This window comes from Neopelma chrysocephalum, unplaced genomic scaffold, assembly GCF_003984885.1.
Source record: "Neopelma chrysocephalum unplaced genomic scaffold, ASM398488v2 Primary Assembly neopelma1_44, whole genome shotgun sequence".
NCBI lineage: Eukaryota > Metazoa > Chordata > Aves > Passeriformes > Pipridae > Neopelma > Neopelma chrysocephalum.
In genome coordinates, this window is record NW_020897703.1 from 7,175,682 (window position 1) to 7,202,630 (window position 26,949).

A 26,949-nucleotide genomic window follows, 5' to 3' on the forward strand; every position below is an offset into this window, starting at 1 on the left:
GTATGTCCAGCTTCATGTTTGAGAATGTCCAGTTATCCTGTGTTCACTTACTGATCCTTGAGTCTTAGTTCTAAGCACAGAAAAAGTCTCTTGGTAAGTACCTGGCTCCTTGAAACATTTTATATTGCCTCCTGTAGTAAGCATGCACAGAGAACAGTTTCAATCTCTACCCCCATTTTATCACAAACATATAGGGCTGACATAACATCAGCTACTGAGACAAAAAAACCACTGTGGTGGTGTTAGACAACACAACACTATAATGCTAGAGGAACATAGCTGCTGTAAAATAAGGGAGGGAAAAAACCCAAAGCACCACACCCACACCCCCACAAAAAAAATCCCAAAATACCAGAAAACAAACAGATTCATTTAAAATGAGGCTCAACCTTCAAATATTGTTTAGAGGTTGATAAGCTATTCTTCACTTGTGAAGTTTTTCTCAAGTAAAAGGCTTTTTGAAGTGCAGCAGAAGGTTCTCTGTTCACATATTTACTATGCAAAGTCAGACCACAACTTGTACTGCACATCTGTCACCTGTACCTGCTTAGGTATAAACACAACAGCCCAGCACAGCCTGATCCTAGTTTTTAGATCGATTTCTTGGCTTCTAAAGCCACCACTTCTGCAGATACCAACTCACCAAGCTTGTATATAATAATCACTCAATTTTAGCCAAAAAGCGCCCAATTTTAGGTTTGTATACTACAGTGTTCTGTAACAAGATGACATCTGGAACAAACCACAGAAGATGACCAAAATACTGGAAAATGGCATGTTATACATGTTTATTATCAAATTTACATTCCACTATGAAACAACAGTAAGTGCAAAAAGCAGATGAAAAAAATACCATGAAAATCCCAGACTGTTAAACATTGTGTGTAATCCCCTCGTAACAGCCAAATGAAGCCCAAACCCAATTATTCTCCGTCCTTCTCTGCTGCTGTTTGACTGCAGCAGACATTTAACTTTGACCACAGGCATTTTGAGCATGCAGGTATCACTGAGTTTAATCAAAAACAAACAGTGAAACTAGAAAGCTTTAAGTTTGTGCTTTGTTTAGGACAGTTGGAATACAGGTAAATACAACAAGAATTTCCTTCTGTCTCTTGTGACTTTCACAAGCATGGGTAAGTCCTTTCTAGCATCTGTTTTTGACTCAAACCTGCAAGATAACAGAACCTTGCTGAAATGCAGTTCTCCATTCCTTCTAGGTTTACCTCTCATTCAAACAAAAGGTCTGGTGCAGGATCTTAGCTATTTTAGTCATGCAAGTTTTTCACCTCTCTTACAAGAGGCAACAGAAGCCAAATCAGGTCCTAGAATGATGGCAACTTCTAAAATGTTTTCAGAAACACATGTTATTAGAAAAAAGTTTATTTTCTAGGTTTTGGCACAAAATGGTACACTTGGAAGAAGTATGAATTTTCTCTGTTGCTGCAAGTTAGGGATGTATTACAAAATGTAATCCATGACCATCCAAAGGTATAAATGCATGACAGAATTTCAACAAATGCACCACAGCATTGACCAACTGGATAAACACACAAACACAATGGAATACAGGTTCTTCCATTTTCTTTTTGCCTTATGTAAAGTATCTGATGATAAATCTCATTCTGCAGAAAACAAGCCAACCAACCTCTCGACATCCATAGCATTGTTTGAACTGAACCACTTTATATTGTTGGGCTATGGAATATGGAAGCGTCCCAAAGAGTAACATGCATTTAATTTATATGCTTTTAGATTAGAGGAATTCTGTTTTAGCTGATTAGCTACTCTGCTAACACACAGAATGATCCAATGGCTGGAGTTAGCTAATGAAGCCAGTTAGAAACACAGCATTAATACCTTCTGTAACTTACATGTATTCCTACACTAAACACACAAAATGGACATACTTTGACAGGCTACACACTTCTCTGTTGATACCAAACTGTCTAGTCTTTCATCAGCTTGTCATTTCCCTGCAAGTTCCAGATACATAGCAGAACCTGTCTCAGTTCACTGGAGACCAAAATAGCACCCCCTCCTTTCACTCTCACCTTATGTAGCTAGGCAAGACATGGCTAAGTACAGACAAACATAAATACTTACAGGAAAAAATTAAATATTTTTCATTTAAAAAACAAAATGAACCCGTATACAGTCTTTTAAATAAAATTCACCTTTTATAAGTGTAAGATTTTGCTTAAAGAGCAAAAGGCAACTCCAGGAGTTCCTGAATATTTCTGTGCGCTGCTGACAGACAAGTTTCTGCTCAGAATCCCTGTGCAAGTTTGAAGTGGTTACTCCTTTTCCTTTTACAAAAAAAACCCAAAAACTTTTATCAAAGAGTCATCACAAGATCTATGGAACTGTAAAAGCAGAAAGGCCACGTTACAAATTTCCTATAAACAAAGTTAAGAAGCTTTCTTTTCCTGCCCTACTCCACTCAACCCTGCAGCAACAAGGGTGCTGATTAGGGTGGATGTGCCTTACAGCAAACGCCAATCAGTGTAATTGCACTGATTCTTCACACTACACACCCGACAGCTACCAGCGATGTCCCACATCTGCATACAGGCAAGGTAAACTTAACTGTTTTATCTAACTGTATGGAAACTAAAATAATTTTATAGTGTTGACAGGTACAGTGAAAATTTACATGAAGTCTAAGAACCTGTTTCCCTTCAGGTCACTAGCAAAGACCCATTCCTCCAAGCAGATTTGGGCAAACTTCTTCTTCATTAAGTTACACAATAAATCTACTACAGATTGTTCAGTTATGACTAGAACCTTTGACAGGAAGGAAACAAAAAAGCAGCATGGGCAGTAGTATTTTGATGATTACCACTCAAAAACCAGATTTCTAAAATGGAGTTCTCTTTTGAGTTGGAAAGTCTGCCTCAGTTATGTTCAGAACCACGCTCCATCAATCAAAACACTGGATTACAATGTTCATTAAAATGCCTCAAAGAACACCATTTTTTTTCTTCCTGTTTCTAAATACAGACTGGCAAATTCTGCTCTTAATGAAATCTTTTAAACAAATCCTGCTTAAAATCAGAAATAAGTGAATGAAAGGCATAAAGTTTACTGCAGAACTCCCAAATGTACAGAATGTCTACTTGTCAAGAGAAGAGGCAGGCTACTGAACTTCCAACACTTTTCTTGAAGTAAATGCTCTTCACATATGTCAAATAAAAAGAAACCCTGAATCAAGCACCTAGGGTTTATTTCCTTTTGCAACACTGAAATGTGCCTGAGATATCTGTGTGTGTGTGTGTGTGTGCAAAAATATCCTCATTTAAACAGATGCACACTACACTTTGGAAAGATTTCTTAGCTTGAAGTTTTCCCCAATACATACTTTACTGCTTCCTAATTCTTATTCATTGCACATTCCTCTGTGTGCTTCGTTCTGAAGCTGTGGGAAAAAATTAACTTCTGTTAATACCTCACTAGCACAATTGCACTATTTCAAAATATAAATCCTGACCACCAGTTTCTGTGTTTGTAAACTGAAGTATTGTTTTCTAACACAGAGCTACATATTCTCTCCCCTGGTTCTCAAAGTGGGGAGGAGTTCAAAAGAGCACAGTTTCTGAAATGGAAAATACAAAAATAAAAAAAGTTTTCGGATTTGTTTGCTACAGAGAGGAATTTGGATCAATAATACTGGTCAGACTGACTGTTATTTTAATAATATATTTAAATGATATAGCCTGACTGCTAACGACTAATAAAATACTATGGTCATATGCTGGAAAAAAGTAGGACACCTGCAAGACAGTCCTACACATACAGTTTAAAGGGTTAAAACACTGAGAATGTCTACAATAGTCTTTTACTTTTGCTTCAGTTAAGACAGAAGCTGAAGGGGGTCTCAAAATTAAGCTTTGGTTTCCTCTTTCTTTTCTCCCACAAAAGCCTTCTTCCTCAAACCCAAGCAATGTTCTTTTGCTCCTTGATCCCAACACTTGTCCCTCCCACATCTCTAACATGCACGTGCCTTCTCCAACTCTTCTGTAACACATCTAGTGATGCCTGCACTGGATGTTGATCCCTCATATTTTTTACTATGTTCTAAGTCAAACATTTTTCAAGCCAGTTAGTCTTCTTTTAGGACACCTATTTTCGATGACTGTGTGCAAGCTGGAGCTCCCAGTGCTCCAATCATGGCTGGAAGACTCTGGTTTCTTCTCAGTCCTACCATTAAGTTGCTACCTGCATTTAAAAGCCCAGCTGAGTCCTGCCTCTGCAAGCAAACCTCTGGCCCTTGATTTTTCCCACAGTCCTGTGTTTCAGGGGGCTTGATCACCCTGGCAATGCCCAGCCTCTTCAGTCTGTCCACCAGGTTCATCTTCAGCTGGCCTATGTCTGGAGCGTTACGGGAAGGCTTGAGGCCATACATTTCCTGCAAGAATGTTTCTGCTGGTCGAGAAGCAAGGAAATTTTCAGAGTGATGCACTCGAGGCTCAAACAGTGGAGGGGAAGGACAAGGTGAACGCAATGGAGAATTTGGTGGAGTAGAAGGAATGGGAAGAGTTCGAGGGGGTTGTAGCAAAGGCAGTTTTTCCAATATGGGGCTGTCGTAAACCTTGGCAGAGATGCCTCGTTCTTGCAAAAGTTTGGCCAGACTGCTTGTGCTGCTGAAAGTAGTAGTTGAGTCTCTTCTGTTGGTGAGAAATTCTCCGATACTAAGTCTGTAAGGAATGGCTGGAGTACTCACTACTGAGTTTCCAGTACTGCTGGAATTTCCCAGTGAAAATGGAGCAGCCACGGAGCTGAAATAAAATAAAAACAAAACAGAGAATATGCACACATTAGAGATCTTTATATCTGCTCTGCTCTGTATTTGCCTTAGTATACAGAACACCACTATTAGCTGTGACAGTTCCAGCTTTAGTAGACTTAAAATTATTGTTCTGCAAAGTACCAATGAAGCTACCTTCTGTGATCACTTATACTGTATTATAGAATATCAACATCATTGTCCAATTAGTTTAAAAAAATATATGACAGAATTGGAAAATAAATTATCATAGAATCTTTTTTTTAACACCAGGTATATGATACAAGGCACTTGCTACTTAAGAGTTAAAATTTACTTCCTTTAAGTTACCTTAATCTGTTTTAACTCTCACTCTAGAGAATACCAAGTTTGCCTTTGTAGTCACAACTATGTGTATTAGTAATATCTTATGTGTTGCCTAGCTGCCTTGATATTTTTTAAAACTGGTCCATATATCAGAAGTCAGAAAGTAACTGTTTAATCTTATGCAGCAACATTTAGGATGTTAGCAGTCCTCATACCTGGGAGTTACTTGAGTGACATCAGATGGGTGAAGAATCCTACAGGTAGTAAAGGTAAATGTGGAATTTGTTGAAGACAGACACTTCCCTGGATTTGAGGCTGCAACATGAAGAATTTACATCCATTGAGGGTACAAATAAAGGCACATAGAACTAATAAAAGTTTAAGACAGTGTTATTATCACTGCTAATTTTTTTAAGTTTTTTTTTTAAAGTAAAGAACAAAGACAGCATTGTCACACAGTCAAATACATTCCATAGAGAAAAGGACACTGCAAAATAAAACCAGGAAGAAACACTAACAATGCCTCTTACCAGTGAGCGGTACTGCTGCTGAAGTAATAGGTGGCAGGAAAATCCCTGACACCGGCTTTGCCAGTGTACATTTCTTTTCCTCTGGGAAGGACTGTTGTGCTTGAAATGTTATGCCTCCTTCACTTTCTTCCTCATCATCCTCCTCCAGGTCAGATATGTGGTGCACGGAGTCATCAGACAGAGGGGTAAAGCCTTTAGTAACAACACCTGGTCTTGGGTCAAGAATGGTGCCTAGGTTGGGTCGAGCAAGCTGCTGCCAATGAAAAAGGGTCTGAGATCCTGGGGTGGTAAAAGAGAAGAGAGAGCTGTTACCTACTATTGAATTGAGTTACAAGAATTCATCATCAAAATAACTGCAGCCAGCTGGTGCCAACACTGTGATCCGCATGATGCACCCGGATGGCAGTGCGAGGAAACAGCCAAACACTTAGCCCCGTGTAAGAAAGCCAAGTAGAAAGTGATGCTGATGAGCTGGTTGGCATGGAGCCTACCAAATACTACTGCTTTCTGTTACTGCACATCATATCTAGCTATACACACACCAACAATGATTTAGCTGGCGAATCTAAAATCCTTTTCTGCTGATGAGAGGAAGATCATCCTCTTACCTTCAATGGGTTTGACAATTTGCAATTTTTCTGGTAGGAGGACACGGAGATTACTACAGCTGGCAGAGAGATCAGTGAATTCCGAGTTTGTACCCGAGGAAAAAGAGCTTTCTGTCGGTGTACTGAAGCCACTGGCCTCCTCTTTCTGCTCAGCCAACAAATTCATTTTTCGGTCCCACTCCTCCTCAAAGAACTGCTTCTCACTCAGGTAGTTCTGACGACGGAGGGAGAGCCTGTGCAGAGCTGTGACCAAGTCATTGTCTCCAGGGCTTCCCACCTGGCCAGGAATGTGAGTGTCTCTGTGAAAAACATCAAATAATAATATATATTAAGACTACTAAACTAACTATGTCTCCATTACACAGCAGAGGTCCAGTTTGGATTTAGTTTTGAATCAGTTAGTTTCAGAAGAAGGTAACAGGCTGTGTTTCCTACTTCAAATTCTTCTCAGAGCTGTTCCCCATGGCCATCCGTGTGTGGCTCTCCAACTGGTGCACACCAGACTGGAAGGGCTTTGCTGTCATAACAGCACTTGACCGATTAGATCCAGGGATTGGCAGTGGAGCAGGAAAGGAAGAGGAGCGGCCACGAATGACATTAGCAGTCTTGACAGTGTCAAATACTCGTTTCTGTTGATCCCTACAGAAAAGACAAGCAAACAAATGTGGTTTTCAGAAGTAAAAAAGATACCATAAAGAGAAAGCTCTGAAAAACAAATTTTCAAAAGTCTGTAGAGACCTCACTAAAAAGATGTCCAGAAAAACAGGACTGCCTAAGGCACTTTCATGTTTTCAGGAGACCTACTTTACTAAGTATCAGAATCACCACTTACTTTAACCTGAAAGACCTGAACTTCCACTGATAACTATTTTAGAATATTCAGAAGCATGTATTTTATGTATTAATTCTTGCTCAGAAGTATAAGATCCAGGAACACGTCTTCAGGGTTTTGGAAACTGTTATCAATCTTTTAGGTATAATGTCATTTGTCTGGGAATTTTTCTACAAGCGTTAAAAGGGATAAAACTAGTCCTGTGCATCAGAGAATCTGGATCAAAAAATCTCATTAATTAAAGAATGAAATGACATCCTTTTAGCAAATTTCCAACTTCTTCACAGAATCCAGTACGAATAGTAGGTTTCAAAATTAAAAACATTACCAAATACTACTAACATTTTTTTATTAAGTTAGGTAGAAAACTTACTATAGAGGGAATATACACATTTATAGATTCCTAGAAATCAGTTTCACCTTACTGCATACAAGTCTATAGAAAAATATCAAAATAGCTCATAGGGATCTGAAAACATACTTTTGCTTGGAGAGAACAGATTCATCAGCCTGACTCAATTCCTTCCGCATTGTCCCTTCAATTTCTGCTGCAAGGGAATCCTAGAGAAATATGAAAACCACAAGAGCTGACAAATTAGATTCAAGTCCTCCTTCTAACAATTTTAGCAGAAAACATCGGTAAAAATTACTTCTAAAAATTTCCACGTTTCCCCAGAAGACACATGGACAGCACTTTGGATAAACCCTTCAGACTCTGAAGGAAGGGCATGGGGGGCAGTTTTCCACCATAACTACACTTATGTGTAACCAGTCTGGGTTCAGTTTTCATTAGCAACATCTGCTTTCTCTTTATGTACTCTTTATGTTGGTTTCTTTAGTTAAGCTACAATTGTAAGAGCACTTCTTAAAAGGTCAAGCATGTCCATGAGTGATTCTGCACACAGAGAACAACCAACCAAAACCTGATGAATTCCCAGCACAGCCTAGATATTTTGAGTACAGTATTCAGAACATACCTGACACTAATATGAAGAGAAAAATTAAAGCCTTTAACCCTTTTCCACTAGTTTAGTAATCTCTGGCACTCAGTTAGGTCGTGCATTACTAATGATGATTAAAATTTAATCTCACAAGGACATAAAATTACTCTTTGAATTCTTGAAAAGATGCTTTGTTTCTTTAAGAAACACAGTCAAGTTATAAAATTCACATCAACATTGAACAATACACTAGCACAACCGAGCACAAGCTGCAGAACATGCTAAATCCTTCATTAGCAGAAATGGCATATAAAAAAGGAAAAATGATTGTAGTATCACAATGTGTCAAGTGAATGGTTAGTTTCCAAATAGATAAAATTCTCATAAGTGTAGACATTGAAAAACGGAAAAACTATTAGATCAGCTCCTTTGCCTGCTACAAAATATCTCCTGCTGCAGGTCCTGTAATGGCCAGTGTACTCCTACAGCTGTGTGCTACCACCTGTGTCTGTGCCAGCTGGTGTGTGCCGTGCTAGCAGGGTTTATTACCACAGGAAATGCTCCACATGACTGGCGGTGGCAGAGACAGGCAGCAGAGCTGGCTCTGCTGCGCAGCAACTTCACTTCTTCTTGGGACTCGTGCAACATCCCCAGACACTCTGCATTCCGATCCTGCAACTCATGTAGCTGAAAGAAAAAAGAGGCCATTGCATGATCTCTTCAAAGAGAAGAAGAATGAAACTGAATGAACTCCTACAGGAAGCTGTATTGACCGATTCAACACTAATATTCTTCCAACTGCACGGCACAAGCCAACATCTGGAATGGACAAGAGTCAGCAGAGCACCCATGTGATTTTACTGATAAAGCATGAAGTCCATATTAAGATCCAAAAGAGGAAAAAGTATGATGAAATCCAAAGAAAAATACATTGAAAAACTCTGCAAATACAGTAACTACTGATTCAAAAGAAGCAAAAAAAGAGAACTGCCTTAAAACCTAACAAGCTACAGTATTTTTTATATAATCAGTAATATTCACACTAAAACATTTTTTCTTCTAACCACTAAGAATACTAAGACCTCCCTACTTGAAACACCTTCCTTGCCCTTCATACCCCTGTGAACTAGAAAATTTTTTGTGTAGATTAAAGTAATTATTCTTTTCCTCCAATCATATGACTCCAACCACAATGAAAGATTAGAAGTCCTACATAATTAAAAAGTAGCAGTTCCCATTCTTTCTCTGTTTTCTTTCTCTTGTATTCTATTCCAAACATTTATCTAAATGTATATATGTAGAAACCTTAAGTACCTCTGCTGTCAGTTGTCTCTGAGCATCTTTGGAGGCTTGTAAATGAAGTTTCAGCTCCTCCTTCTCAATCACATTCTGAAAGCACAAAAAGGTGCTCATCATTTTCTCAGCTGATGTCCCTGAGAGGCTGATCCTCTGCCATACTTTCCTGAAACAGACACTCTCTTGCAGCATAAGCTCCAGGCTTGGAGGTAAATTTTTACCTGCTGTAAGCACTGGCAAGCACATGCTGCACAGATACATACACAGACACACACATGGACACTCTTTATCAGCATTCCCTTACTTCTTTGAGTTTATGTTGAAGATCTACTATCTGAGACAAGAGGGATGAGATCTCTTCCTGGTAGCGAACCACCTCCTCACTCTTCTCTGACAACTCCTCTGTTATCCTGGAAATGTGAGCATTTGTTTGCCCTACAAACATAAAAAGAAACTTAGTAGAGACCTTCTCCCAACAAATGAAAAAAACCCCCAAACTAAACCCAAAACCCAGAAAGGACGAGTAAAAGTCAAGAATAATCTGCAAAAACAACCAATACTCTTAGGAAATCAATTCATAATGCATAAGAGTAGGTGCCTTAGAGCGTCCACAAAGAAAAGATTATGGAGGAGGTGGAGAAGGAGTTAACTTAAAATGCAGGTGTAACGTATTAAGAGCTAAGTATGCAGAACCTGAAATGCACATCACAGGTATGTGAAATGACTGCAATAAAATCCAAGGTAAGCTTTTATAAACAATTTCAAATGACCTAACAGCTCATGACCAAGGTCAGACTTGGAATATGCTGAAGAAGTTGGGTTCTGAATTAATCTTGTTATTAACTACCATTCTTTGCAAGCAAAGGCATTTTGTCAGACCTTGTCAAGCGTAGCATACACTCCTGATTCTGGTCACTATCTCTTCCCCAAAGACCCACTGAATACAATTTCCTGTTTCTTTTTTCTTTGAGCAATCACTTCATCAAGTGAGATGACAACTCAAAAAGCTGACATATTTTTACACAGTTAGTCTTGCTTGTATACTTGCCCTGAAACCACTGCAAAGTCATAAGAAAGTCTGATCAATCTTGCATAAAGGTGACACTACAAATTTAGTCCTTGTTGTACCTCACAGATTTACTGCAGAACAAGGTCATGCTTTATAGGCCCGTGGGCATTTAAGCTCAGTCAGATATCATTTTTGTGAAAATGTGAATCTTACAGCTGTAGACAACGCCCTTTGGGATAAGATTCTTTCTGCAAGTCTAATTTACCTAGCATGCCTACACGTGCTCTAGAATTGAATAAAAAAGTAAACTCATAGACATTCTCACTGAAGGAAAATAGGAGACCTTCTATTTGCAAAAGATATATATTTTCCCAGAGGGATCAGAGTAAATTAACCAACTAAGTATGAATTCATAGTATTTTGTGGTCATCTGGAACAAGAAAAATCAAGCAGAAACCCAGTCTTCTTTATGGTGGTTTTATAGAAAAAAATAATCTTAAAATATAAGGTTAAGGTTATTATGCACAAAGGAAGTAGTACACATCAAATGACTACACAACCACCACAAAAAAAACCCCAACAACTTAACACGCACTTCTATAAGAGTATCTGCAATTCTTTGCAAATAAGCAATCACCAAAGCAAAAACAAACAACTGTTCTAGACAAATTAAAACACTTGCTAATTTAAATGCTTTGGTTCATAATATATATTTTAAAAATAACGCAGTTTGTAGGTTTAAGAGTCTATGCACTGATACATTTCAGTGTCAAGTGTGCTGAATACTGTACACAAGATGAATATTTTGTCAATTTTATAGTGTCTGTAGGCTTCTGTTTAGGAAGTTCATGGACATTAGACTTTGCGCTCATTTGTTTTCTATAAACACAACATACATACCTAAATGCCAGAGTGAAACTTGATGAAATACAGAAACAATTTTACATTTGGGTAAAGAGCAAGTCTTGAATGACTGGCGTAAATTACTGAAGCTCATTTTTTGATTCATGGTTAACTAAGAAGGTATAGGCACTAGGTATTTCAAATACCATTTTGTCACTGCAAGGTGCAACCTGGATACTCACGGAGTTCTTTGACACAGTCATTGACCAGCTGCTGTTCCTTCTCTTCATACGTGATGGTTTCTGTCTTCAGATGGCAAGCCTTCAAGAAAATTATTGCTTTATCAATAACAATTTCAGTTTATCTATAACGTTACAAATTTTTATTTCTAAAATTCTTCCAATGGAAGAATCTCCCCTCTAGCATCTGCTCACACTTCCAAATTGTTTTTTCCACCAAACCTGTTTCCCTGAATTTTATAGGTCTTTTGAGTGAAAGACACACAGACAAATGAACAAAACGTGATCTCTTGGCTCTAATAAAAAATTGTTGCAAAAAGATTGGTAGGGAAAGTAAACCAAGACAGTAATTAAAAATAAGCAATTAAATTTGCTTCAAAACTTCATAGAGTAAAAAAATCTTGAAAACTGCATGATGTTAGCCAAATCTTTTATGGCACTGAAAAGCTCTTGGTAGAACAGCTTTTCTCTGTATTCCCCAGCTAGGCTGTTTGGAATGGAAGTTTTCTGGGCCAGAGACCAAATATCACAACATATCTAAACAACATCAAGCACACTAGATTGCCACTTCCGTTTTGACTGTGAGGATGATAATATTAAACTCAGCACAGACAAGTCTTCTATATTCAGGACTTTGCCAGTAAGTGACTCACACCACAAATCTTAAAGGACCCACTTTTAACCAATGTCCCATTTTACAAGTTCCACACTTCACTACCAAAGAAAAGACACTGCATCTGTAGATTCCAATTCTTGGAACCTTTGTTGTTGGCTCCAAGACTTTTATAGCCATTACTTTGTCTGGCCATTTAGTCTTTATCCTTTTAATGGCACAGCACCTGTATTCATGTTTTATACACAAGAGAAATCAGTTAAAATACAGAAACTAATCACACAGTCAAAATTGTGTCTTTAAAATAATTTAATTAGAAGCTTATTAACCCTTAATATTAAATGTCATCTGATGAAAACATAATGGCAACAGAATGGACTTCCCAAAATACTCCTGCTAATTGTGGTCACATTTATATCAAAAACAAGTCACACGAGCCTGAGGGCCTGATGGGTCCAAATACTTTTGCTGGGTGCTTATATATGTTCCCATATTCTTTCACGTATCACAAACGCACTGAGAATGGACTACTAGAGAACTCTGGAGGTACTGAGGAACAAAGGAAACAGAGGGATGTGGGTGTGAAAGGTATGATTTGTATATAGCAATACAAAACAGTCACCCTCCACTTCAAGAGAAACCCTGATGCTGGATTTTAACCACCCTGACTGGTTTCACATATGGCACACACTGTAAGTCAGATGTACCTTCGACCGAAGAGCAAGGTTCTCCTCTTCCAGCTCTCTGAGTTTATCCTGCAAGACATCCAGCTGCAGCGGATCGTGTGGTACCGTGAAAGACTCATTGAAACGGAGCGGGGTGGAACAGCTGGAATCCGTTTCGCTCTCCTCAGACGCAATTGAAACAATACGCAGCAGGTCATCCTTCTTTGACAGCTCATGCTGCAGCTGGTTAACCTATGACAAATGGAGATCACCACCTCGTGAAAAACACTTTAGATATACAATATTACTGTGTATTATTTATGCAGCCCTCTTGAATATCACTGCTCCAGTCTAAAACGAGATTAAAGACTAGCTCACATCTCTATTTATTTTACAGGAATTTCACAAAATCATCATTTTACCACTGCAAGGGAGACTGAAAATTCAAGATACTGCAGAAATGAACAACAGAACCTAATTTTTAAATAGTTCAAAATTATTTTCCAGCTGCTTTGATACATGTCTTAATTTTAACATTCTAACTATCATTTCGATTATGACCATTATTCTGAACTGTCAAATTCCTGGAGAGAAGGACTGAGAAACAACTATTTACATGTATAGACTGGTACCCTCCAGTCTCCACATTAAATGAACCATAGGACAACTAAAAACAACAAGACAGATCTCATTTAGCTAAATTCCATTTTCATTATCTAAATTTTTATATGAATACATAAGTTTATGCTGTCCTACAGCTGATTACGAGTACGTTTTTGTTACCAGGACACTGTTTTATACAAACAGCTAAATCCATTTCACTACATTAGACTACATCTGTTGACCAAGGATTATTTGTAAACTATTTAATTCTTTTTTTTTTTTAAGAAATAAAACCAAAAAAGTATTAGATGAAGAATTTGTGCTTATAGGAAAAGATGCATGAAGATCTTGATCAGAATTCACTTTTCATTACATTTTATTTATTAATTTGTCTACTCTCGGTGTAAACACCCCATTAAGCCAGTTCATTTTCTGGCTGTTTCCTCACTTGTGAAGTTGTTATGTAGCATGTCGTGTCAGATACAACCTCTTATTCTGACTTCTATTATAGATTCTTAGTTTAATGGTGGGAAGTCAGACTGATGGTCTGATATACCCTAATGATATCTAACATTCTCATAATTTCTCAGTAATTACAATATGCAGTCTTCATAGTCAGTTCCTGGACTGAGAAAGGTGATTGAACAATGATGATTAGGAAAATGACATCCAAGCATAATTCTGTAGCCTGAGAGCACCAATCACCTGCTTTCACAATAAATAATCCATCCTCTTGCTGCCATCATAAATAGAAAAAACCAGACAGAGTAAAAAATGGGAGAAAATCCTAAATAAATGGGAAAAAAAAAGGAAAAGCAATCACTTACTCTGTCTAGAGTTTGTCCTAACTGTTCTTCTAGGGCTTCATTCTGTTCCATCAACAGATGGTTTCGCTTAAGGAGGGCTTGTCCAATTCGAGCTGCCAGTTCCAGGTCTCGATCTTTCTGCTCACAAAATGAGAACAAATGTCTCCTTTTGATCATATGAGGTTTAAATTCAGAGTAGCTTTAGATTTTCCTAGCTTTGCTCAATGCATCACCACTTTGAGATACCCCTTCACTCTCAAATGGATCAACACTGTTAGAACAATGATTAATGTTTCACCATTTGGGTCCAGAACACATTCATAACTGTGGTTTTTGATACAGCATCTTCTCTTCCACAGACATTTGCAGCAACAGGAAGAGGGGACAGCACCAAACCTGGGGACACTTTTGGCTTTTGTGCTGAGTACTGGAAAGGTTATGTGGGCTCTGCTGAATCATACAAAGAAGCCACAATTACTTTTGTCTTTCAAGTGACACTTTCTCCAGAACAGACTGCTCACCTTGAATAGTGGTGAGAGGGCAGAAGCAAAAGAGCAACGGGAAACCAGAAGAAAGCTGCTTCTTTCTTATACTCATTGGCTCCATGGATACCCATTGTTCTGTTAAATTTTGTTTCTGAGATGGTGCAAGCAAATGGGCAGCTTGTCATCACCCATGTGTTTGAAAAGCGGTTCTTGTAGATAACTGAACCGAAATTTCCAGTAGCTGAACAAAAGCCTTCATCAAATACCTGCCCTCAAATATACCGACACAGCACTACAGAGACAAACTTACCTCAGCTAACAGACGTTTGACCATGTCAGCGTCACTGTAGGTCTTCTGTTCTGCGTTACCTGTGCCAAGAACTGAAGAGACAAACACGCTTACTGAAGTAGCTGAAATACAAGAAGACTGTGGGAAGGGGGAGAACTAAACTCAGAGGATGTTTTTTATATACAAATACAGTACTAGGTTGATGAAACTAGCGGAGGCTACGAAAATGCATCTTAACTTCTTCAGAAATATAAAACAATACCCATTTGGGAAACTGATAAATGAGGTGTTGAACATCTACAGCTTTCAGCAATATTAACTAAGACTTGAGGTGCTCACACATCCTTCAAATTTAGAAAAAGGAAAAAAATCTCAAGATCAACTTTTTGCATATAGCTAAGCAATTAAATCATGCAGCCTGCTGGGGAAAGGGGAACAATATATCGGAGCATATCTAAATATAGCTGAACACATAGTTTAGCCCTGAAACAAAATTCCCACTAGTGTGTGTGAGAGCTATACACAGGAAGTATGGAGACCCCAGGGATTAGTCAAGAAAATGCATTTATTAAGGGCTTCGACATCTTGGAAACAATTAAAAAGAGATGAGATGATGTACATCTGCATTTCAGATGTAGTAGTAAATCCTATCTTACTAGTTGAATGACTTCAATATTTGAAGAATTTGTAAAACTATTAGAAAACTGAGAGCAAGCAGGATTTGAAAAACAGGATTGAGTCAAGAACAAACAAAGCATGAAGAATTTGCACCAACTTTGAACAAAACACAGTGCCAAAATGCAAAGCACTGGTCTGCTCTAGTTTATGTTCCGAGAAAGAGAAGATGGTAGTAACAAAGACACCTTAATTACCTTGTGCAAACTTGTGAGATCCATCCAAGGAGGAGGAAGGAAGTTCAATAAGAGCTAGAGTGATAGCAAATGAAAGATATGGGGGGGAAAGAGAACAAAGAGGAGAAAGAATTAAAATGTAAGGAAATAGGTGGGGTTTTTTGGCATGCATTTTCCACAACTAAAAATAAATGCTGGGGCAAACATACTTTTTACACTATTAAAACTTTCTTAGGCCTTTTAGGGAACCATTTAAATACGATTTCCTTCAGGAGCAGAATTATAAACCTCCCTTGCAAGTGATGGATGTTTGTACTTGTCCAAGTACAACAGAAATTTGCTATTTTTGCTTTATGGCATGAGGATCATGAAAGTGAAGAAGGCAGCAGCATCTCCTTCAACTGAAGGTCTAAGTTAACATGTTTTGAAACTAATTCCATCATCACTGAACTGCAAAATAAGATTACTACGGATTTGGTCTAAGTATTTCCTTCACTCTTTTACCTTGTTTAAATCTCATTCATTTCACTCTGAATACACAGTGGTATTCTCAGTTCTTTTGTTTGTCCTTGCTGAGGACTGAATACTTAATTATGAGATAGTGAAGTGCCAAGCTAAAGTGTACACTAACTTTATTTACTTGTCTTATATAAGCAGACTATATACTTTACATACATAATGTCCACAATTAACCTTTTAAAGCATAACACTATGGCTATGCTAAGAACAAAACCAAGTTGCATTTTAGTATAGAAAGAAACTTTCTTGCCATCTTGAAAGCCAGCAGAACAGAAAGAACAATACAGAAGGAAAAGGCTTACTGAACTGTTTCTCTAAGAGCTTAACAGAAAAGTAAATCAATGTAGCAAACCCAACACTTTTTTATCCAGTAGATTAGTAGGCAAAAAACCCCAACATGCTGTCCCAAGTATTTAGGAGCTTTTTTTTTTACAGCATTGCCATGTACTAATTGTATTTCTAAGCAGGAAAAAAACAGAAACTCTCCACAAAATTTTAAATACATATCTATCAGTAGTATAACATGCATTTGGGAGGTCAGTTTTACTGTATTGGTTGTTGAGAGGGGACTCCGAACTTATCTGGCTTACTAGTAATCTGAAAATTCACTGCATATACGCAAGTAATTTACAGCCATTACAGGCAGAATATTACAGCCAGCTCTCCTGTGGCAACTGTTCCTACCCGGTGATTTCAAGTTACAAGCTCCTATCCAGTCCCCTTAATAAAGATTTACAGTAATTCCATACAAGGTTATTCAGGTGGCTAGGTTCCTAAAATCAAAAGCAAATATCTATACTCTGATCAATAAAATCACAGAACTAACAGCTTTTACACTTAGCTCTATATAAATTTTGTTATTTTCTCACAGTACAGGATCAAAATCATAAACACTTTGTTATAGTTCTCCCTTGTGAACACACACACACACACACACACACATGCAATCACTCACCTTGCCAGGCGAAAGCTGCAAGCAACTCTTCATTTTGGTTAAAATTCTTGCTATGTTTTGCCATGTCCCTTTATTCACACACACAAAATAGTTCTAAAGACAGAGCTTTTGTAATTCAAGGCTTCTTATGCTACCACAGTTGAAGCAGAAAATATTCTTCCACCTGAAAACACTGCCAGTGGGCACCGAACTGGTCATGGGATCAACTTAATAGGCAGCAGCAGCCATAAAAAGAGGAGGAGCTCAAGTGCAATAACTGTTTTGCTATTTTATTTTTATTCCTCAACTAAAAATTCACTTGAACCATAATTTTAGCATTCTCTCTAGGAAAAAGTTGTAAAAATGTTTCCAAACATATATAAGGGTAGAAAGATACGCACATAAAACCCCATGTTAAGCTCCAAGAGTATGACTTTCACATTTATTCCCAAAGCCAGACAACAGAAAGAAAGATACGAATTTCACCTAACAAGCTATCCACCAATGATTATAACTAGATCTTGATTTATATTTTTATTTGTCTGGCATCACTCTCTCTGGGTGAAGTAGGAAGACACCGCTTTCTGCAGTACCTTGACGGCCAAACAGTACACAGTCGGCTTCATGAAAACATTGCTGATAAAACCCCTCCCTCTCACTGCAGTTTGAAAATGCAAGCTCATGCTGACTGAAGATCCTTCCCTCAGAGCCCTGTGTTCCATCACACAGGTGCTGACCAGGGAGCTTCAGCAGAGCCGCATTTGATGTCAAGTTCCATCTGATAGACTCTGATCCCACCTCTTTATAATTCAAACTTAGAAGCAAGTACACACCCCATTGACTACACAACTGCATTCACCCAACTATAAAATCATTTATGCTTGCAATATTATTATCAGAAACAGACTGAGCAATAAACATTAAGTGGCTTTCCAATTACTTTCCACAGTTAAAAGATTTTCAAGGCTGCAAGTTCAACTCATAACAAGGTTGCTTTAAACTGTCGGGTACTGCACTCTTACGAGGTAATATTTTAGTCTTACTCCTTTGCTATGCACCCTGGATGGAAGCTTGAAGTACAACCAACAACAACAACAACACCACCACCATTTCAGAAAAACCTTTTAGAGGGGTGACATGTACAAGGAAGAGATAATCATTACAGATTTTATATAAATATCAAGTTCACTCTTCTATGTGGTTTGTTCCAATAGTTCCAATATATGGTGGAAACAGGACTTCCCAATTTCTCTGAAGTGATTACAATGCATTCTCCTCACGTAAAAACTCTTGAAACTACAGGCAGGTAAATGTTTGGTTCTTTTGGCAGCCTTCTATACATTTGATTTTCAATGTATTAAAGGTTTCTTCATGTGATTGAAGCTGTCCATTTTCTTCTTTATGATTTGAGAGGTTTAGGAACAAGTTACTATTTTCAGAATGGGAAGGCAGTGATCAACACTGATCTAGTACCCAACTATCTGGCATTCATCCTTTTCTATCTCCACAAGAAACCATTAACAGCATTTCACACACAACATCAACACAAAACATCAGAGCAAATATCATCAAAAGAAACACCTTCCCGAAAACAGAGCTGCTGCATACTCCATACCTCTTGTATTACATCTATTCTAGCGCAATTCTGGGCTCCTGCCTCTTTTTCACTATCACACATTCCCGCTCTTATATTGGTGTGAAATCTAATGATCAGGCAGCCATGGGATTTCCTAAGTCAGCCCTTACAATCGCAGTCCTGAACTATAAGCACTTCCCCTGAACTCAGCCTTCTCTTCCACCTGTCCAGGGTTTTCCGAATTTGAACACTTCCTAAGATTAGTATTAATTTTACATCCACATTTTTATCTTCAATATTTGGAAACTAATATTCTAGGCCCAGTTATACTCACTCATGTAACGGAAGGACTCCTCATCACGAGCTGGAGAAGTGATTTCCGGAAGGCGGCCATGGCAAGGACTGGACTGAATCCAGTCTTTATTTTCATACAGATACAGAGAGTCTACTCGTAACTTGTAATCTGGCAACTGTTCCTCCAGCATGCTCACCAACTCTACCTCAGGAAGGTCCTCATTGGAGCAGACATCTGAAAGTGAGTAAATGGCAGCAATAGTACATTATTAAATACATATAAAATTTAATACTATTGCTACAGTATTATACATTTTATGTACTATAAAATACTTTATAAGTCTTCAGAATATTTGAAAATAATGATTCGGTATTGCAAAAAATTCCAAAATACTTATTGAATCAATACTTGATTTACATTGTAGTATTTGCAAGTTACTCATCCTGAACTGACCCCACAATTTCCTGGAAGGCTGGTCTAGCCATGTGTCCCTCCAGTTTCTTGAATATGATGTATGTAAGGAGTTTCAGTTTCTATCTTTTCCTTTCCATTGAACTAAAACACAGACCTACATTTTACCAGCTATTGATTTTCTAAACTTTCATCGACTTTATCCTGGTTGTTACATTTCCCTTTTCTGAAGAAAATTAATATTTTTCGTTTTCCTATGTTTTATGCCTTTGTTTGCTAATGAACATAGACATAAACAACCTTAAACAATCTTAGAGTAACTACAAAAATCAACTAAATACTGCTTTGAAATCAGGGAACAAATATAAAATTCCATTATCATCCTTATCATCCATTATCATCACATTCTAAGAAACATGATACTCAAACTGATGGAAATGAAGTTTAACTCTTTCTGTGTTGTGTTGTGTGTGTGCCCCTTAATCTCTTCACAATTATTACAACAATAAAGAACCGTTACTTCTAAGTTGCTAACATACTGCTTATCGAAGGTATATGATGATTACCTTTGCAACATTTCCACTAAAGACGAAGACTATCTTCAGTATCTTTCAATGGAAAAAATGCCAATGTTGATTATTGACACTGAGAATTTTACAAACAGTATTTCACAGTGCACACTGACTTTACAAACAAGTTAAATGGACTCACCACTTTTGTTCCTTTGCAATAGCACATAAGCAGCACAGAGAATGTGAAGCATAAGGTTGTCTTCACGTTGGTGCTTTATAACACATTAACACATTCAGGATTTGTTACAGTATTTCTTCAACTTACCAGGGATGCTGTCCAAGCCCCTGTGAGCAAAACTCATGAGTCCTTCCTTCACAGTTCACTTCCTTGGAAAGAGCATTCTGTAGTCACATTGTGCACCATTCCTTTATTGCTTTGGTAAAAAGATTGCTTTGGTTTAGAGATAGAGTGAGAGCCATCAAGCCACAGAGACACTCACAAATCTGGCATCAACTCACTTCTGTAGGCTGGTCCATACTCCAGATTTACTGCCATCTTAGGACATGCTTATTTCACCTGGGCTATACTGATCAGTAGAAGTTGCTACAGGACATTTCATGTGAGCTTCACCAGCTCCTCGGCTCAGCCATCACCTAAACATAAAACAAAGAGAATGCCAAAGTTTAACAGATTTCATTCTTTCAAAAGAGTAAACTAACGTGACTTCCTCTCTTTCAGTCTGAATTTCCCCTCTGTACTATAATTAACTTTTTTTTATAAAAGGTAAACAAACATTTTAATCCTCAGTTTACACAGTACATGTAAAATGCAGCATTAAAATATGTCTTCTCCCTGCAGACATAACATCTCACCTTAAGCACTGACTTTGCCAATTACCTATTTGACTACATCATTCCTCCTCTCATATAGTATTTAGTGAGTTCAGGTCATTCGCTGAAATGAGGCATTTCCCTTTTATGCTAAAGGACAGCAGCTTTTCTTCAGGCTACTACATTTATTTAAACAATGGATTCTAAAGGTAGGATTTCCAAACCACCATTCTGAGTACTTTGATTGTTAAAAAAAAAAGTTTCATAAAACTGTTTGATTTAAGCTCTTCCCCTTTAGGAGTCTGTTAATTAAAATTTGGACCTATCAGAAATTTACCTTGTGGATCATGATAAAATTACTGTTTTCTCTACAGCATGAACTCATATAAACCAGAAAATGCAACTACTATGACTAATTCAGTTAACCTCTCAGAACAGTTTACTAAAATGGAAATTCTACTGTTCCCTTCCTGAGACTAATTAATCACCTTCCATATAAAATACAAGAGTAGCTCCAGATGACAGAAAAATACAAAATTAAAGAGAAAAAATGTCTCATTTTCCCTCCTTCTACATTCAGTAAACACAAAATTCTCTTGAAAGTTTACATTAATTTAAAATTTGCTCTTAACATTTCCCCAAGATCTCTGATCATCAAGCACAACAATCAGAGGTTTGTCTGGCTGTCTGTAGCAACCTCTCATTTGACAAGATCAAAATGGACAGCACAGGAGTTTTTTAAAGCAAGCCTGGAGCCTGCTAGTTCATCTGCTTGTAGATTTTGGCAGGAGACCAAAAAAGAACTTTCTTCCATTAAAGTCAGCTCCTACTTGTGAGCAATATCTTCTTGTTTTGTCATTTATTTCTTTATAGATGTACTCTGTTTACAAGCTGTAATTATTGTCCATATTAGACAATAATACTTAAAAACAGAAAGACTGAGATTTCAGAAACATTTTCTATCTGAATGTATAGCTGCTCCCAGCACTTGTTTATGATTTTTTTTCTAGAGGCTGTTTTTTAAGTGGATTGCTGAAAAGCATGAACTACACACATATCCTTCTCTAAAACAAGTCAATACAGTATAAAAAAGACATGTAAGAGACTGCAGTAGATACAAAATAAATTCATCTTGCATCTGTGTAATATAAAAAGTCATTGTAGTGCTAGATAAAGTTCAGCACCATTGGACAGTTTCTTCACAACTTTGAATCTTTCTTGATTTTTTAAAATGTAAAATTGTAAAAATGATTGCTGCTACTTCTCAAGATTGGATTTAATTTCTCTTCAAAGTGCAAAGCAAAAGCACTACTTGTTGCAGGTCAATCTCAGCTCAGCCAAAGGGGAAAAAAAAAAGAAAAAAAGTCATTTGGCTTGAAGTTTTCTAGAGCATTAGGCCAACACCAAGCTATTGAATTGAAAGGGCAAACTCACTTGTAAAATCTTTGAGAAGTTTACTAGATAAGCAACCACCATAAAAGTTAATGCTTGCATTTTCAGTGCTTCTCATTTTTTTTGTACCATGTACCATGGGGCAACTTCTGCAGAAATTCAACCAGCTCACGCGCTGTGCAGTGCCACCCTGGCAGTGACTCCACGACTCTTTCACGCTGCAGCTATAAAATTATTTCTTGACTGCAGATTCCTTCTGCAAGTTACAACTATAATTAAATACATTTTAATAAACCCCCATAAAATTTACAACGTGGCTTTAAAATATATGACGATGCTATAAAAAGATGGACTAGAAATTAAAATTTTTAAATAGTGCAGAGAGGCATGTCCAAAAGAGAAAACAGAAAACTTTATCAGGTCTTCTTTGTAATCTTTATTTATAAAGATTATTTCCACTGTCAATTTACTATACTCATTCTACACTGACCTACTTCTTATTAATTTTGTCCCCCCACCTCCTTATATGCCAATTTCCCACTGATGTTTGAGTCTTTTACTAATTAAATTGAACATAGAAAAACCAAGGGGAATTCAAACACTGGAAAACAGCCCACGTGCAGGAGTGGTGCTCTCAGGAGGCTTTCTTCAAGGAAGGCTCAAGAGAGATGAAAATATCAGTCAACATTTTATGTACATACGTACATACATACATACATATCTATCTCAATCTGTGGATTTCTGTACTCTCTAAATTAAATTTTACTAGACAATGTGTGCTTCACATTTCAACTCCCACTTAACTTCAAGCAGTAAGGTCAAATCAGGAGTATGTACAGCATGCTTCTTGTAGAAGGAAGAACCAGCCCTATGCCTTTTGTATCTGCCCCATAGCATTCAAGTTGCTCATCTGTGCATGGAAAATGGAAAAGAAACATAAAAAAAAAAAGGCAATCCCATTCATACCAAAAAGTTTTTTAAAAAGCATGGAGGGCTATCACTTATGACCCAAGCAACAGTCTTGCTGTTCACCAATGTTATAACAAGACCTGACAAAATCCCAGTAAAAATTGTACAAAAATAAAAGGACAAACAACAAAAAAATAAGGACTCGAAAAACATGTTAAAAACATTACAAGAAATACATCAATGATCTACTCAACAGTAAGACATCATTATGCATAGGTTAAAAAAAAGAAAAAGTAAAATAATAGGCACATATGCCATTAAACCAACGAGATTTCAACACATGGTTTGATCTTAGTAGCAAAGAGATAAAAATGAGTTCTCCTGACCACATGACAGGAGATTTTGTTAATTTTTCCTTCAGTGAGTCAGAAGACCTTAGCCAAGATTAACTTGCAAAAGTAATACTAAGTAAAGCCTTAGAGAAAGAAAAAACAGCTATAAAGCAGTAAAAATTGTTCTTGTCTTTGTAACTACTGCTTTGAGCAATTCAAGATGGATGCAGAAAAACAGCTATGCCATCTCAATTCAGAATGTAATTCTGAAGACATTCTACCACTACAGAACTCTAATTCAAATTTGAATTATAAGAAAGGCTAGACAGTCACTTTACAACTGAAAACCATAGAAAAAAAGTGTTAATTTCTGTGTGTATAGAAAGTTAAAAACATACCCAAAATATTGGCATCTATATTGACAACATCCAAACTTAAAGATAAATATGCTATTATTCCTGTTTTCTATTTGTTGAGAGCAGCTGGCTCCTCACAAGCACTTCCAAAGACTAAACTAGATCTGCTCTGTACAATTCCAGGATGCAAGACATTAGGCCACAAGTAACACAAACAAAATTTTGACAACAAAGAAGACTCTAACTTGATTACGAGAGAAGACAACATCCATTTTCCGAAAGGGAGCCAATTGAATGAGTGTATTACTCTGAGATGCCAGCTTTTACTGCTATTTAAATATGCAATTAAAAAAAACTGTATCAAGTCATTAACATAGTACTTTTTCCATTACTAAAATTGGAATGCTGTCAAGCCAGCTAATAACAATCAACATATTCTGCATTTCAAGGTTAATGAAACAGTTCTATTCTTACAGCAAACATGACCACACCAAATTGCTGCCAAAACATTCCTGGGACTAGTGCTCAGAAGCAGAGGTCAAATCCTTAACACCATCCAGCATGAGATGAAGGACAAAGGACTATCTACTAAAAAACAAATCTAAGTGAACACAAACTTTGCCTATCACAATTAACACTTGCTGTTGCCTAACACCTGTTATTTTCAGTCAATACTGTCCCTACAGAAGCCTACTTAGTGCTTAGGTTTCTCTCCTGTAAGGAAAAAAATTATTTAAAAGAGTATGCCAACACAATCCTAGTAACAAATGTCATAATCATAAACAAACCTGCAACAGACCTTCAACCATAAATAGTAAAGTATAAGAAAGGAATGGCAAGAAAATAAAACAAAAACAACATCTACTCCACAGCTCCTGGAGTGTTTGTAATTCGGGGTGGGGGTAAGGCTTCAGAGGTGAAGCTGGAGAACACCTCTGAGAGACTGATGAATAGCAAGGGGATCATGAAGCTGGCAACAATGTTCCCTCATCCTATTTTATCCAGTTACGCCAGGCCAGGCTCACTTATTCTCCTTGTCAGTCATTTTTAATAGTCCATATTCTCCAAAGTAGCAAAACTACCTGTTAACTACATGTATATATGCTTTAAGTGTACATGCACACTGTTGAATACCACAGTTAAGATTTACTTTTTTTCAAGTCCTATATGTTTGGGGCTTGTCTATACCACTCTTAGCACACAATGTAAAAATAGCAAATGCTTAATTGAAGTCTAACTTAATCTGAAACTATTACTGCTACCTACCTTAAAGATCCATATAAAGTTTTATTAATTTCTAATTCTTTTCTGTAAATGCACAATCAAAACATTACCATCTGTATACATCTTTTCTTGCAGGTTTTCCTTTTACAGAAGAAATTATGTACACACGTAGTGATGTCAGGATCACACAGGAACCAAGAATTATCATGAATTGTGTATTTGTTGGTTAGAGTATTAAATGTGATAAATGCTCTTGAGGAAAGTGTTCTTAAAGGTTGTAATCAGCTTCTTTTAAAACTGAAGTTTGTTCTCTATAAAGCATACTTGATGGGAACTTGAATAGCATTTAATTGAAATCACTAATGCTTTCAGCTGATGCATGGCTGAGTTCGCCCAAGGAAGTTGTGTAAGTTCCTTAATATATACCCCAACCAGGACTCAGCATTTGAAGTTATAATCCTTTATTTATTAGAATAAACCAGAGTGATCTATATGACTCAGTCACCAGAGTATCACTAGCAATCAAATCAGAGAAAAGGATGTCTTTTTTGTAGCCATCTCAGTGAAAATGCTATGTTCGTGTCTTCTTGGAAAATAAATCCTGAAAGACAGCACTTCTACTGTACAATCCTGGAAGCCCACTGTTAGAGGCAAACCACAATCAGAAAAGTCTCTGATTTTCCAACACTCTTCAAATTATATTTTCAGATACTCAGAAATTTGATAAATTGATACAATTCTAATAGGTGACACTGTCATTACAGAGTTGAAAAAATTCAGGTATTGGAAAATATTTTTTTCCAATTTAGCTTCACTGTCAGAAGTGTAATTAAAAAAAAGTCTGCCTATTTTTACTCAAACTACATCTTTTAAAAGATAACAAGTATCTGTAAACAACCGTAAAATCAACTGCAGCCTTGCAATGTTGCTTGAAGTTATTTATTAGTATACTAAGTATTTGCATCAGACTCACGATCAGCCAACAATAACTGAAGCATAATCAAGATATAGGCACCTATGCAACAGCTGAAGAATGCATTAAAAACCAAAAACATGAGCATGCCACTACTACACATGGCACTTCTCCACTAGGGTGGTCGACAGAATAAATGACATTTTCTGACAGATATTCTTACTCCAGTTTAACCAGCTGATCAGAATGTAACAATATGATTAACTAAAGTCGATAAAAGCTAAAATTTCCTTGCCCTCGATACGTAAGCAGGGCAACAACGGAGATGCCTCCGAGCGCTGCCTCCCAGGCGCGGTGACACGAACCCCGGTGACGGCGCCCCGGGCCGCTGAAGGTCACACCGGGCACCGCCGGCGGGCACCGCGACCCCCGCAGCCCGGCCGCCCACTCCGCCCGAACGGAGCAAACGCAGCACTGCGTTACATTATTACAGCATCATCACCGCCAAAAGACCCCTGTCAGCTGCCAACACAGAAAGGCACCGGAATTCCTTGTCCGCCCGGGACCGCGGGGCCGGCCCCGGACACCGCCTCACGCTCGGGCACCGCGCCCCGACCGCAAGCAGCCGCGGGGAAGGGAAGCCGTATGCCCGCCGCACCTCACAGCCCAGAGGTGCCCCGGCTCGGCGGGGAGCGGCCCCGGGGCAGAGGAGGGAGGGTTGACCTGCAGGGGTCACCGCGCGGGGCACAGAGCGCGCCGCTCGCCCTCAGGCGGCACAGCCGCGCCGCGCCGGGCCGAGCGCTCACTCACCGCCCGCGCTGCGCTCCCTCCGGCGCCGCTCCTTCCCGCTGCAGCCCCGCGTGCCACCGAGCGGCGGCTGAGGAAAGGCCCCGATGGCTTCCGCTCGGCTCCCGCCCAGAACTACAGCCCCCGGTGGGCCGCTGCCAGTGACGAGCCCACAATGCGCCGGGCCGCGTGGTGCGGGCAGCCCCCGCCCCTGGGCGGGCCGGGGGGCCGGGAGCGGGGCGGGGCTCGGGCGGGTGGTG

The 26,949-nt window shown here is 38.3% G+C and overlaps 1 protein-coding gene across 6 annotated transcripts; it reads right to left on the reverse strand.

The window, feature by feature from the left end:
* Positions 1 to 761: 761 nt before the first annotated feature.
* Positions 762 to 26,893, reverse strand: TRAK2 (trafficking kinesin protein 2). 6 transcript variants are annotated; one of them, XM_027678262.1, is made up of 18 exons: positions 26,714 to 26,893; positions 20,466 to 20,600; positions 20,272 to 20,377; positions 19,063 to 19,257; positions 15,721 to 15,774; positions 14,870 to 14,940; positions 14,096 to 14,212; positions 12,708 to 12,917; positions 11,391 to 11,469; positions 9,601 to 9,731; positions 9,315 to 9,389; positions 8,550 to 8,687; positions 7,541 to 7,620; positions 6,663 to 6,866; positions 6,228 to 6,526; positions 5,620 to 5,898; positions 5,305 to 5,404; positions 762 to 4,775 (listed from the first exon to the last, which is right to left on the reverse strand). In XM_027678262.1, the coding sequence occupies exons 3-18, from the start codon at positions 20,306 to 20,308 to the stop codon at positions 4,100 to 4,102; spliced, it is 2,745 nt and encodes a 914-aa protein (XP_027534063.1). In that variant the 5' UTR covers positions 20,309 to 20,377; positions 20,466 to 20,600; positions 26,714 to 26,893; the 3' UTR covers positions 762 to 4,099. The 6 variants fall into 6 exon arrangements, with proteins under 6 accessions (XP_027534063.1, XP_027534061.1, XP_027534064.1 ...); XM_027678260.1 differs by having other exon boundaries at positions 20,272 to 20,380; XM_027678263.1 differs by having other exon boundaries at positions 20,272 to 20,397.
* Between the last annotated feature and the right edge of the window lie 56 nt (positions 26,894 to 26,949).